The 15,255-nt window shown below is 47.8% G+C and overlaps 1 protein-coding gene across 2 annotated transcripts in view; it reads right to left on the minus strand.

Moving 5' to 3' along the window:
* Positions 1 to 15,255, minus strand: part of LOC135388693 (protein amalgam-like) — a 260,165-nt gene that overhangs the window by 56,828 nt on the left and 188,082 nt on the right. For both annotated transcript variants that reach the window (XM_064618409.1, XM_064618408.1), the window contains exon 4: positions 5,061 to 5,167. In XM_064618409.1, the coding sequence (XP_064474479.1) occupies positions 5,061 to 5,167 (107 nt within the window). The remainder of the gene's footprint in view (positions 1 to 5,060; positions 5,168 to 15,255) is intronic.

A 15,255-nucleotide genomic window follows, 5' to 3' on the forward strand; every position in this document is an offset into this window, starting at 1 on the left:
CCGTGCATCGGAATAGGGCAACATGGTGGACAACAGGGTGTATATGAAAGGGCAACACGGTGGACGTAGGAGAGTTGTGTTCAAGTACCGCTAGGGGAGCTATCGGTGCATAAATCGAAACGATGTCCCACATGGATGCTCATCGGCTGTACCCCTAGCGGTGCCTGCACATAACTCTCCTGAGACCGAAATGCACTACCATGCACTGTCATGACCGCCCTATTCTAATGCATGGAAGCCCATGTTTTCGCGCTCTGTTTATTTTTTTACACTGAGTATGGCTTCTAGGATTTTTTTGTAGCTTTCGCACGCATAAATACGCCGTCGTGCGCCACCGGAAGTTCCTCGGCTAAGTAGACAACGAGTTACATGTAAAAATGCGGGTCATGTTTTTCTGCACACACCCTGTATGTCCGCCAATCCGGGGCCGACTGAAACTTTGTTCTCAGCGAACGTCGAGGGTGGCCACCTTTCAGTTTTTAGAAGTGTTCGAAATTGATTAGTGCGAAAAGTATGAAGAACTGAGAGGTGATGGCTTGTGTGTGTCCATGACGAAAACTCGAGACTGGGAAAAAGACGAAAAACAGACGACACAACACAAAGTCTCAATACTTAGCCACCAGCTCGCTTGCTTTTTAACCATTTTATGTGTGTGTCACCACACAGACAAGTTCTACGTGATTGTATCTAGAAACATTTGGTTATATCTCTCTTTACATTTCCTTTAAAAAGCACATATTAAAAAATGGCAATGATGTCAGTATTTTTCTACATTTTTAATGTCGCACACTTAATTATTGTTGTAATTATTGTTGGCAAATGCGACATAACTGCCGAAAGAAATAGGCCAGTCACACACATTACAATTAGTACATGTATAAAATCACTTAATATTTTGTATTCTTTAATGATGTAGAAAAGAGCACGCATTTAGGAAGCGCAAACCGAAAACAAACAACTTAATGCAGCTCATCAAGGCAGCAATGCAGATACGCGCCCTGCCCTAGCACAGTAACGTAATTTGTGGAGGCCGAATCAACAGTCAGAACAAACATAGCAATGATTCCTCACGAACTCCTAAGCAATGATCCTTGAGCACAGTTTTACACTCTAATACCTCTCAGCATGAATAAATTCATGACGTCCGTTAAGGAGATCGATTGAACGTCGACATTACATTTGACGTTTCGTCGTTCAGCCCTTGCGTATATGACCTACGCCAAGAGATTTCAACGTGCTTTATCCTGCCCGCACATAGCTGAACTGGAGCTCAGCATTACACGTTAGAAGGAATGGGGGTCATTCAGAGGGAACCATTCAGGGGTCAACTTTCTTTCCGAGTTCACAACGCGCCTACACGGAAGAGAAGAGAGGGAGAGAGGAGGGGAAAAGGGACATCACGGGAAGATAAAAATGAGGAAGCCATTCGTTTTTAAGATCGCCTCGTCCTCTTCCTCTCGTTTTGAGCTATCGCGCCAGTAGACTTCCCACGAACCCTCTTCAGCTTATCGCGGCTGAGTTTTTTCATGAAAGGGAAATTTTTCATTCGTCCTCCGTCTTTTGAAAGAAAGCACATACACACACACACACACACATACAGGAGGAACGAGGAGGCACAGAAAAAGTACGCGTTAGAGAGGAGTAGAAGAAAAAGAGACAAAAGAAAGAAAAAGAAAAGAGCGAAAGTGATGCCTCGCTGTGCTGAGCGCGCGGATGTAGACAAACTGCTCTGGCCTGGAAGTTTGCTCAAATGGTTTACAGCTTAGGCAGAGCCGGTGTTTTGCTGCTGTTATATGTAGGCCTTTCGAATTGTGCTGGCCGAAAAACTTCTTCGCTTCACTATATTATGCAGAAATAAATGAAATAATTGTTGCATGAATAGCGATGATGATGATGACAAGAACAGAAGAGAAAAAAAATGGGGTCGTAGTTTTTACATAAGCAACCCCGGTGCAACTGATTTTCGTTAAATTCGGTGTTAGCGCCGCGAAGCAACCGTGGCTATGAGCGGTGTACAGACGTGGACAGATGGAGAGACGACAGCAGGAAGGAGTGGTGGGTAGAGGGGTTAGTAAGCGTCCTGGACCGACTTCATGGGGGAACTGTGCCGACATTCATCTGGAAAGTCTTCGAAAACCTCAGGGAGAACCTCAGACAGCATAGACAGTGGTAGGATTCGAACACACCACCTCACGGCCTTCATCACGGCCTTGACTACCGCCAACGAGCAGACGCCTTAACCCCTTCGACCATGCCGCAGTTTTTTTTTTCTCTCTCTCTTTTTAATTTTTCTTTTTTGACGTGGGTGCAAACTGATGTGCACACCTGCACGCTTTTTTTCTTTATCCGCAAGACATTTAACACAAAAGCTATAAATTCAGCATAGAAGTCGTTTTCTTTTTTCTTTTTTTTTGCTTTGGAGTTATACGGCCAGGCGGACATCCTCTCGAAGAGAGTATGTCTACTAGACGATTAATTGCGTAAAATTGGTTATTTTAACTCCTTCCTTGTGGTAGAATGGGAGACAGTCCTCGTTGAAAGCCGTTCTGATTTCTTTTTTTTTTTAATCTCGAAACGAGCACGCACGCTGAAATATCTGTCGCCGAACGTTGCTATGCAAATGACGCGAAACCGAAACCACGTGCGACCTTCGCCTTCGGAAACTTATCTGCGGCGCAAAGCGGTTGTTCTAGCCTATCAAAGCAGCACCTACTCGAATCGTTTCAACTGCTCCAAAACACGTGACCCTCTGACGTGGAATGGGCGCAATCCTTCCTGCGGTCCTGTTCAACGCGGTTTCGGTTCAGCTCAAAATTCGGCTCGAAATTGGCCTTGCCCAGTCTGAAGTCGTTAATATTATTATTCTGTGTTGGTGCCGCGAAGCAACTGTGGCTATGAGCGGCGTACACATGTGGATAGATGGAGAGAGGACAGAAGGAGGGAGCGGGGGAGATGGGGGTTAGTATAGGCGTCTGGGCCCTGCCCTGAAGTAAGCACACAAGATGGGGACAACACAAAGGAGTCCCCAATATCTGGGGATTTAGCAAGCAACAACTGTGAACAGAACTGTGTCTGCGAATAGCAACTGCATGCTCACAGAGGTAAAGCTGCAAAAAGCAGCTGCCCTTTTTTCGATGGTGACTCGACTGAACTCGACATGTACGGCACGCAGACGCCGAAGTATCCGAACCTCACTCGGTACTCTCAAGATATCTAAGGAATCCCCGGTATGCCCTTCGCCAGTGTAAAGTACCTCCATCCACCCACCTCAAGGAAGAAACCAGTTTGTTCTGCTCATCGCGGAAGCTACAGCTCTCAATGAGACTGGACTATGTCTTCAGAGAACACGTCAGACAATCAGGAGATAGTTTGACTTTCAGCCATATGCGTGAAAGACATTTCCTATAGGCGTGCTGTAATTCCACAGAACATGGTCCTGGATGACTGTGATCTTAAATGTGAACGGACAACAACAACTTCATTGTGAGATGATGAATGGGGAGTTTCATCGCCAGGGGCGATACTCGACCACATTGCTGGTGGTGATGCGGGGAATGAAATAATGAGCCCCTTCACAATAAGGATCGAAGTCCTATGGTATCCAGAAAGGTGAAGAGAGCTTTGAGGGCAGAGCGTTGGTGGGCTGAATGTGGCCAGGGACCAAGCAATTTGGTGAAAGCGAGGTGGCGAGAGTCTAGCTCGTTAAGGGATCCAGAGAGTACGGTTCCGGAAGTTTGGTAGTGTGGGCAATGCAGAAGAACGTGCTCTAGATCTTCTACAGCACCGCAGTGACAGCATTGGGGAGAGTTGCGCTGTTGAGTTGGGAGAGTTGGGGAAGAGTGAGAACATTGGAGAAGAAAACTGAATCTGCTAAACAAACGCATGGAAATGGAACCTTTTTTTTTCTGATTACAGAGAAAGCGCCTTCCTGCGAAACCGTGAAAACCACTTTAGACCATCTTTAAACACCAAGTGCCCCATCGCCCTGCGTAGAAGGACTGCTTTCAAGGTCTAAATACCTGCGCGCAAGAAACATATCAATGCCCTGCTTTATCAGAACTGTCTTAGGGCACAATGAACACGCTGAGTGATTCCATTACACTCGGTGATGACGTTATTGTCACAACTTCAGTGCAGACATTGAAGATCCGGCTCTTGATGAATTGACAGAGAGCTTTTCCACGTGCTTGAGCAGCTCGCTGTGGCTAATATTGACTAACGTTTCATGCTGTGTACTCGACCGTGTGTTTGTGTGTGGCGCATATCAGACACAGAATTAATGGCAGTACATTATTTGCAGGCCCTACTGCTCCTCTATCGGCTGTAGAGTGCCAGAATCATCCGACCACATGGCTCAAGTTAGATTTGGAGAAGTAAAGTACAGTAAAGACAGCCTTCTTCTATTTCGAATGCTGAGAATATGGGGCTAAAGTGAGCTCAGGCTGCGGCGTCATGACAAGTCTCAAATGAGTGGAAGTCCACATTTTAGAAGCGTAAGCCTGGCACGTTTCTAACAATACGTAGATTGTATCACGGACTGTGTCTCGCTCGAACACTTGAGAAAGCAAACTAGGTCCGTTCGAGATTTTTCGTTTTGTGTGACAAATACATATCAAACACTTCTTTACGTCGCATCTACGCAGCTAGGAACAAGTGCCTATAATAGTTTTTCTCGTTACTTCTAATTTACGCACTCTTGTTTGCTTTGCAGTGTGTAAACATTACGACCAGCATGGCGTTGTAGCACTTCTTTCTTGACTTTCGGTTCCCAAGCCCAGTATATCCCACTCTGTGCAACCACAGCTAAGCTGTAGCGTCTCGCTATACGCATCGGTGGCAAACCCGTCGTCGCGTTCTTGGGTGCTTTTAGGAGTGTATCGCCACCGGGTTACGGAACGCGCAATACTGTCACCGGTACCAGGTGACACGAAATGGAAAACGTTGTAGAATACAAAACTGAGTGCTTTTTCGGAATAAATTTTACCGAAATCCACGCCAACATTATTCGCCCGAGAAGAGGTATCAACATTTCACAGAGGAGAAAAAAAAAAAAAGCTTACCCTATACTGGCCGAGGTTGTTGACTACACATGGAAGCTTCACTGATCTTCCGATTATTGCAGTAACGTTGGGAACAGGTTCAGAAAACTCCGGCAAGATTTCGAAATCTGCAAGAAAAGTGTCGTAAAATGATTCATTACAAAATTACAAGACAGACAAATCTGCAGTGACAGCTGATCTGAAGAAAACGTACGCACTCTCTCAAGATAGTCACACTCACCGAATAAGACTCGCATCCAAGCATTTCTAATGGAATTTTATAGGTAAAGCTCTCGTTACTGTAACGTCACTGGCAGTAGTTCTCGTTGTTGTTGTTTTTCAATTCCTCCAAGAGGTCAAACCAGGGATTCTAGGCAAAGCTTTCTAATTGTGTTCTATATACCGTGTATTCACACGAGCGACATTCCCCAGAATACTCCAGCTGAAGATGCGAAAAACGTCATAGCTTTCTGCTGTCACGTGAGCGCGAGCGCTCGACGTCGTGTCTTCAAGTACACTGCTAACCGTGGAGAACATCCTGCGACAAAGACACAAGAAATTCCGTAGCAGACGACAGGAAAAGACGCTGACGGTGTTGTGAACGCTCAACGTAACACGGGACGGAACTTTGGCTCCGTGAGCAGTTTTTTCGCTTTTTCTTCCACTCGAATCTTTCGTGAGGGTGTTTCTCGTATGAAGAAACGGATAGTGTCTCAAAACAACGCATAATGAACCTTACTTCGGTCGCTCACCCCTGTGTCGGCTGCCATAGGTGCAGTAGACCATTCTCAGATCGCAGTAAAACCGACACTCGATGTGAACATGCTGGTCTATCTTCTATCTCATCTCAAGAGCTGCCACCTTATGCGGGATGAAAATTCTCTTATGGCGTCTACAGGTAACTTGTGGTGGAATACAAGTACGTATAACCCCATAATGATTCGCTACAAACACTCCCTGTAAAGAAAAATAATGCAACACGGCACTGACCGCGTGTGATGTACACGCTTAGAAAAACGGGTGGATCAGTTACACCTTTCAGCAGGTAATAGTTGTCGCATATGTTGTGCCTAAAAGGTTGCAAAGTTCTACTTGCTACCTACGAATGATAGGGTTACCGCTTCTGCTTCGGTGAGCGAGGGGGGCGTACGCCTTTTTGTAGCAATTTGGATATACGATAATTTCTTTTACCACCCCTGTTACACCCTTTATCAGACGCTATGCTGACCTAGGTGGTAACTATAGAAGTTACTACCTTCTCACGCCCTTTTTTTTCTTAGAGTGTAGCAGCCATAGGTGGGCATTTTCCTGCGGCCTCACTCATCCTCACCTCACGAAGCACAGACTTTGTTGGCCTCAATCACCCTCACCAAATTTTCCTCACCAGTAACTAAACCTCAGTCACTCTCACCCTCACATTCCATTTTAAATTTTGTCCTCACAAGCCTCACCTCAGGGCATCGGGATCCCGAGAGGCCTCACCATCCTCATCCTCACATGCCTTCACCTCATGAGGCTATTCACAACCCTTATGTCCTCATGTATCTTCACCTCATGAGGTCCACATCCTCACGTGTCCTCACCTCATGAGGGCCCTCATGTCCTCACGGCGCCTCATCCTCAGTGCCCTTACCTCATGAGGGCCCTCATGGCCCCACGTACCTTCTTCTCATGAGGACCCTCATGGCCTCATGACCCCTCATCCTCACGAGCCCTCGCCTCGTGAATACCGTTATGGCCCCACGTGTCTTCAAGTCACTAGTAGGCACATGAGCCTCAAAAGAATTTTCCGTCATGTTCACATGACACGTCGACGTTGAACTACTGTGCCAGTAGTTGGTACTTGTACCAATGATACTGCGCGGCATTAAACTGTTTATAGGGTTTCGTGCGGTGCTTGGATAAATTCGGTAACAGTTGTTACTCTCACAGTAAGGTTTAACGTTAGTGTTTGGCATTAGCAAAGAGGAGCCCGAACCCATCACCTCATCTGTGAGGTTCCTCACGAAAGGCCTCATGGCCTTAGCCGTGAGGTTCCTCACAGAGGGCCTCACGGCCTCATCCGCGAGGGTGCTCACGGAATACGTTGTACCCTCACGTATTGATGGCCTCACGACGACTGGCTTCATGAGGGCCCTCACGGTGGGCCTCATGAGGGACAATGCCTCACGACTGTCCTCGTGAGAAACATTCAGCGTGGTCAGGCCTCACTCAACCTCACCTCACGACGATGAGGTGAGGGTGAGGCGTCTTCATGAGGGTCCTCATGAGTGAGGACGCCCAGCTATGGTAGCAGCCAATACACTTCACGGAAGTCATTTCTCATTGCTTTTCAATAAAAGGCACAATAATTGTTTCTAGACTTTGTTTGTGCAGAGTAGTAAACTTTTATCAGCGTACATTTCTGGATAGAAGTTCGAGTGCCATTCCTTTTATCGCAGTTTATCTGTGCTTCACGCGGAAGCTTTTATCCCCACGAGACTATAAATTTGATCTCTGAAGCCTTTGACTGCGCTCTTGTCTCTATGATATGCAGGGATAAAACGTCATATTAAGAATTTAGGTTGCCAATAACAACGAAAGCAAGCAGATTTATGTTGTCGCATAATGGCTCTCTCTATGGAGAGCGTCCACGTCGTCTGCTACGATATCTTCCTTTTTGCCTCCCATGCTGCGCTGAGAAAGCTGCACACTTAACACCTAGCTATACACCACACATAAGGACTAAGTAGCCAACAAGCAGAAGATGTTTGAGGAAGTTGCAGAAAGCAGAACACAGCCTCCAGAATTATGGCCGATAGCGTCAAAATGGCGGCGTGGCGGCCTCTCCATCACAGGGGTGACACAAACCCGCCATTGTTGTAATTACCCTCAAGCGGGTGCTTTTGGCAAAACTGCCATCTTGTCCTGGTCGCACGTCATAGAAAACATAATTTTGAGGTCATGTGACTTTGTTTACGTGTCGTTTTGCCGCTTACCGACATATTTTCACCGTCATAACACCAAGAGATCACCATATTTTGCCAGCGGAAACTATGCGGTGCTTCTTCCGCAACATGGTAGCCCATTTCACCTCAGTTTACGTACATCGCATCGGCTCGTCGGTAAGTCGTAACGCGCGATCGTCATCACATCTTTGGAAGCTGTCAAGAATACGAGGCTTTATGCGTAAAACTGCGCGTTTTACTGCGGGATTATCGGATAAAAATAATTACGGTGATCGAAAAACATCCAAAACGTCGTCCAGAAACAACAACCGCATTGTTTACAAACGGTTTGGCCGCCGATCACGGGCGCCGCCATCTTTAAGGTCACGTGTGCCGTGACGTTTGCTGTGACGTACGACCAGGACCTGTCCAGGATGCATTGCGTTCGCCCAGCACGCTGTCGTCTACGGAGCAATACATTGGATGCCACACCTGTGCTCTCCATCGTACACAGAGGGAGCTAGTATTCCAGGTAGCCTATTGTCGTAGAAAACACAGCGCCGCTAAACGTAGGCATGGATGTTAAGAGCAATTACAGCTCAACACTTCATTCCAACCATCCATTCCACCATCCACCTCCATCACCGACCATCTTCATTCAAATCCAATCGAAGCCAATAGCAATTGCAGCATAAGGGATTTTTTATTAGAGCGGTGTCCTCAACAATATATATATATATATATAATAAGAATAATTTATTGCTCTCAGCAAAGCGTTCATCTCTTGTCCTAAATCAACTACGCGGTTACACCACCTGGACACACTGGAACGGACACCATTAGGAAGCAAATAAACGAAGTCAGTCTCCAACTCAATGTGGAGGACCATTTCCCGCCAAAGTACCCCGACACAAAATGAGGGAATAATTCTTTCCAACCGCTGTCCAGCACAACTCCTATCACAAAAATTCGTTTCGCGTCGTCCTAGTGTTCCAGGAAGCAAAGTCAAACGATCGTTCGAAAACAGGTGCGACACCGAAACCAATGTTTTCTTCGATTCAATTCCCATTTTGGATGCAGGTGGGCACCTATGCGGTTATCTCGTTGTATTGCTAGTGGTAGGATCTACAAAAGAATACGATGTTAACTTGAGCCTCTTTCGAATGGTCAGCAAACGGCTCTTAAATTCGAATCGGACTGAATTCCGAACCCAAAATGACCACTTCCAAACACGACAGCTGGATTTGGGAGACGGAAGAAAAATTGATAAACGCTTATAGTTTATTCTCGAGGTAAACTCCGAAATCACCGCAAATGCTGGAGGACCAGGCCGTCGTTGTTTCACGGTCCCGTGTGGAATGTTGGAGAACATCTGTGTCGGAGCTTTTTCTCTGTGGCCCGGATGTAACAGCAGGTGCACATTTCTTGTTGTTGTCAGTAAATTCAAGAAACCTATCAGATACTATCATCGCGTTGGCTGACGCCTTTGAGAGAACGTACCATACTGCCCATGTTGTCCAAGATGTCGAAGTCGATATTGAAGCAGATGTCGAAGTCGATTATATCAAAAGTTGCTAAATTTCCGTGAGTCTCAGTGCGTATCTCCGCAGACTAAAACTCCCTAATGTGTGCTTCTTTTTACTTCAGTGTTAGCGCCGCGAAGCAACTGTGGCTATGAGCGTCGAACGGACGTCGACAAATGGAGAGAGTACGGCAGGGTGGAGTGGGGGGACAAGGGGGTTGGTGTGCGTGCGGAGCCGACATTCTTCTGGGAAAACCCAGGGAGAGCCTCAGACAGCACAGCCGGTGGTAGGATTCGAACCCACCACCTCCCAGTCTTCAACACTAGGTTGGCTACCACCAATGAGCTGACGCTTTTACCCACTCGGTCGTGTCACTAGTCACTCGGTTTCTGCACAGCACGTCTCACGTGATGTCGTCCACGTCGTCTTGCAACACGGACGCCACGGAGTCACAGCGTAGGTGGTATGTTGCGGAACATTCGCGCAAGCATAGAATTCGCAGCCGCGCCGCCATTGCTGCGGGAGATTTAGACGCGATGGCCGAAAATGAGGAACGCAAGCGGCGAGCGACAAAGCGTGCCACCATTAAGGCTTGCTTAGAGTCCGACGGAACTGGGTGGAACGGCGCGCTGCGTCAGTGGCCGTCGTTCAGTTTATAGTTCGGTGACATGAAGTAGAGCACTGCACGGGCCTGCATTTACTGGCCTGGCCCGTTCCCGACGCCACGTAGGCTTACCCGACCCGAGCCCGACCCTGTTGCCGAAAACCCAGCACGGCCCGGCCCATATTCGACGCTACGTAGGCTTAGCCGAACCGAGCCCGACCCGGCTGCCGAAACTCGAAACTCGGCTGCCGGGACCCGGCTCGCAGCTGCATAGGTAAACGTGTAATGCAATCCATCCAACAGGTTCTATCTGCACTGTACACAGCAAAAAGCAACAATAGAATTGATGATGATGAATTGGGAGATTCGCCACATGAGGTGCGACCCACAGCAAACAGCGTGAACTGCACATGCTTGGAAGGTGCAAGATGCGCGTCTTTGATGCGGTTTATGCTTTTAGCAACACGCGGGCGTCCAGTCCAGCGCGCCTGTGTGCGGTGCACGCCGCAGCGAGGGTGAGATTCTCAACATGGCGAAGCTCGATGTAGACGTGGCGGGACGGCGGCGCGCTACTGCGCCACTCGTCCTGCGAGTAGAACACGTTTCTACTTCTAGCGTCGGCCGGCGGTAGAAACGAATAGAATACACTGCGCTTGTCGTTCGAAGCCGCAAACGATCATCAGAATCTGCACGACGCACGTCCGGTGGATGACTGAGATAAAATAATGGAAGAAGTGCAGAAAAAGTGCGAACTTCAGAACTGTACCTGCGCTCTGTTCTGGTCTGTTCCTGCCCTGTTGCTTCTCTGCGCTCTATCAACGCCACCTAGATACAGAAGGCCTGCTTATTTCCTCCTCTCCCTCCTTCGCTACGTGGACATATAAAGTCAGAATTCGTCTGCTTCTGCGATTAGCCGTTCCGCGAATTCAAGCACTCGCAAATGATTGCAGCTAGCTTGGAACCTGCAGACCGGAATATGCAGCACGCTTTCCAGAAAATCAGTTTGGAGAAAGATATGCGACCGCTTTGCGCTTTATTTCCAAGTTCTCCAATTTAGTACACGGGGACGTTCAATCACTACTCACAGACGACGGTAGTTTGTCTTCATGGCCACGACCGCTGAAAGCACGTTCGTGATTGGCTGCCGCCGTTGGAAACACGATCCTAATTGGCTGACTCTTAGTTGTTACATCACGTCGACAAGTAAGCCGGTTTTCTCTATGTAGGTGGTGTTGGCTGTATCGCGTTGGCTTAATCGCTTTGCACGTCCAGCTTAACGACACGAGATAGCTGAACACGTCGCACAGGCTTACGAAACGAGCAACCTTATCGACGTTTGGTTGTGGTCACAATCTATGCTCCTCGGGAAGCTTCTTCTTTGTGGCTATTATCCACGTTACGAATACTCTCGTGTTGTGATGTCACCGCCCTGAGCGAAGAGCAGATGATGTTGATGGTGATGATGGTGAAAGGGCTCGCCGTTGTCGGCCTCACAGGGGTGCGCAACGTCACGACTGCCGACCGGGAGAATGTGCGTCCTGGTTCGACTTCTAAGGGAACAATGCCGAAGAGCAGGCTGCTAGCGAGGCTGCATTTTCCACCAATATGATTGTTTTATGTTCCGATAGCTCGCATTCTCGTGCTCTCATACGTGCTCGTTCCGCTCCAATGTTCGTTCTAGCTCACCATAGTTCGTTCTCTCTCGTTCATCTTCTTCTCCTTCTTCATGCCCCATTATATGGCTGCTAGTGGTGTAAAAATAATGGGAAAAAAAGCGTCAATGTATGTATAATCGTCGAGCAATACCCAAAAATTGTAAATCATATTCATGCCACGACGATGGTGTCGGGTGAGAATGGTATTATGACACGGGAAGTAGTGTGTGATGAGTTCTAGGGCACATGGGAGTCCGAGGCCAGAGGGGAAAGAAGTAGTGGTATCAGTCGTATCAGAAGAAGAAAGATGAAGGGGCTGCCCTTCTCCTGAGGGTGGAATGTGGGGCAGGTAAACATTGCTTCCAGCACCGCGTGTCGGAGATTTCTGGCGCACGTCAGAAGATCCCCAGGTGGTCGAAATTATCCGCAGTCCTACCCTGCGGAACGTGCAACATGTCGCCAAACCGCGCAGACAAACCTTACGTGTAACGTCACAGTACCATTACCATTTGTTTACTGATTTGATTACGTCTATGTAAACTTTTCCTTCACGCATGGAAGTACAAAATGCAGCCACACTGTCAGGCTTCATAAACAGCGGACTTAAAATAAATTTGCAGTGCGATAAAACGTTTTCCTAGTGAGCTTGAACAGAATGTTATTGAACATTTTTTTTTTAATTCCACGTTATCGCCGCGAAGCTTCAACGTCAACGAGTCGTTAGGAAAAACGAAACGGGGACCTTATCGACACTGTCGCCACAATCTGTGCTCCTCCCCTGTGCACCGCCCTGAACGAACAACAGCTGGCAACGAGGCTGCAATGTTTTCCGACCAATAGGGTTGTTTAATTTTGTTTGGATAGCTCGCATGGCTTGTCTATGGGTGCGTTTTCTTATTCAACTCTGGCAACTCCGAGTTACTCTCAGTCGGCGAAAAATAGCCAGAGTAGCCAGATTAGCGGAAATGACGTCATAGCTCTGCGGCGAAAATTAGCCAGAGTAGCCAGGAGTAGCAACTCCTCTCTACTCTGCTCTGAAGAAGGGTAGCCGTCGTTCTGACGTCACACACAAGATAGCAGACGGCGATACGTCGTCTGCTACCACCCGTCCTGTTGACAGACAATTTCGGTGGTGTTCAATTTGGACTTTGTTCAATTTGAATTTTGTTCAAGTGTAGGACTGGTTAAAAACTGTCGAACATTTTCAAAATCTGCTAGAGTGCACGCATGTGCGGTAGGTTGTTAAACAGGCAGTATGCAACCACTTCCACATCGTCTCGCCCGTCAGGCCAGTCTGCCATTTTCAGCGCAGAGTAACTCTAGCCGTTCGAAAATGACGGTCAAAGGTGGCTACTCTGGAGTAACGTGATGATAAAGGCTCTGACGTCGTTACCCAACTCCTGGCTACTCGGGTTGAATAAGAAAACGCACCCTATGGCTTATCATCGACTCTTCGTCTTCTTTCTCGTCTTGAACTGCAGCTTCTCGAGAATATTTCACTGATGTAAACGTGATGAAAAGGAAAGTATGTCATTTTCCACACAGTCGTGGAGCAAACATGTTCGTTTCTGCAAATCTCTAAACTCCAACTAAAGTCCAACAACTTACGAGTTGGTAGACCCACTCGTAAGGCAAACAGTCTCGTTCGATCGTTGCTGGAGCGAGAGATTACGCCCTTGTCACGTTAACGAAAAGAGCGCGTCATACACCACGTGCCCGAGTTCACGAGTGACTCGCGCTTCGTTAGATAATGAACCATGTATGCCATGAAGCCTGAGAGCACGTGAACACACCCGTTGGGCAGACGACACCGTTGGTCGTTACGCAAGCGTGAGATTACGCCTTTGTCCCGATAACGAAAAAAGCGCGTCACGCGTCACGTGAAACGTGGCCGTGTTAACGAGAGCCCCGCCACTCGATCGCTTGCAAGCGGTGGAAGCGATTAAGCCTACAGGAGCGGCCCTTCCGTCTGTTTTTCATTGGGATGGGCGTGTCAGCCTTTGGTTTGCATTCTGGGATGCTCATGTCTACCACGTGACCGCTCATGTATCCCAAGAGCATGCCCTTGCATGGCGACTCCCAAATCAGACTACGCGAGCTGAGACGCGAGCATTCAGATATCAACATCGTATTGAACGCGCGCGTGCAGTTGTATTTCTGTGTGTTCAGATGTTTACTATTCTATGACAAGCCCAAACACTGTGTCCTTGGCGAGTACGCAGGACTAGAAACATCACGCCGACAGCGGTGACTACGTTTGTGTTTGTTGCTCAAGTGGTAGAGAATACCATTAATCAAACTTGTACAACAATAGAGGGAATCAAATGAATCTGTGGCACAGCGCCAGCTCGCAAGCGAACGAATCAGGATGACTCAGACACGCACAGGGGACCGAAACAACCGATCAAGTATTTACGTAATACCCGTGACAGAGCTGCTTTCCATTAATCCAGGGCTGCAGCTAGGATAGGAACACGTTACCGTAACGTTGTTTGCGCGATGGTACTCACGTTTTAACAGTAAACGGCTTTAGAAAAGAACAAGAACACGGAAAGCAGCGCGAGCAACAACAGCGTTGCAAAACCGAGACTTTAGAAAGGATGACGTGGTGGACAGGAAGTAATGTCGCTTTTGACTCCAGCGACGGCCAAAGGGGTCCCAGGCACACCTGTTCGAAACGGCTGTTCCTGACGGACCTAGAGCTATGAGCAAAGCATATTTTGGTTAATAGAAGGCAGAATGTTTCAATATTCGACCCCTTGGGTCAACAGTATGAATAAATAAATAGAATAAATAAATAAAAGATGCCCGAACCTTGGGGCACGTAGCAACGAGCTACGGGTTCAACCAAGTGGGTATTGCACAAGGCAGGAACTAGGGATTTACCGTGCAGTCATGGCAAACGTATAATATAGGTCTTTGTTGCTATAATCCCAATGTGACCAGCCTTTACAAAGCTTCCACTGAACCCTCTCCTGGTTCGCTTCGTACTTCTCATGTCACACCAGACAGGGATATTCCATCAAGTATTTGGTCCACAACAGTATTTGGGCGCCGTTTATTCCTGGACGCCCTAGGCTTTGTTGTGCCCAATTTTCGCTGTGTCTTGCTTTTCTCTGCGATGTGCACTTTACATTTCCAAGTTGAAGCGCTTGTTACGATTTGCCGCATAGCAGCAGTTAAACGCATTTTTTTCTGCCGAGGGAGACACCACAGGCTACCGGAGCTTGGGAAGTTACGACTACGAAAGAAGGACCTAGATGTATATCCCAACTTTAGTGCTTCTTCGGCACACAGACAACGAGTGTAGTGAGTGAAAACTTGCTTTCGAGGCCCGGAACCACTTTTCGTTGTCTCGGGGGCGATCCGCTCTACGCAGCACCGTGACATTGTTCTGAATGGAGCAGAAGTGTGGAACGATGTGTGTAACATCGAAAGGTGGGGCTGCTGGCGCCGGCAAGGGTCCAGAAAAAAGTTGACTGTTTCGGTGTGCCCCCCTTTCCCCTA

The sequence above is a fragment of the Ornithodoros turicata genome, chromosome 3, assembly GCF_037126465.1.
Source record: "Ornithodoros turicata isolate Travis chromosome 3, ASM3712646v1, whole genome shotgun sequence".
Taxonomy (NCBI): Eukaryota; Metazoa; Arthropoda; class Arachnida; order Ixodida; family Argasidae; genus Ornithodoros; species Ornithodoros turicata.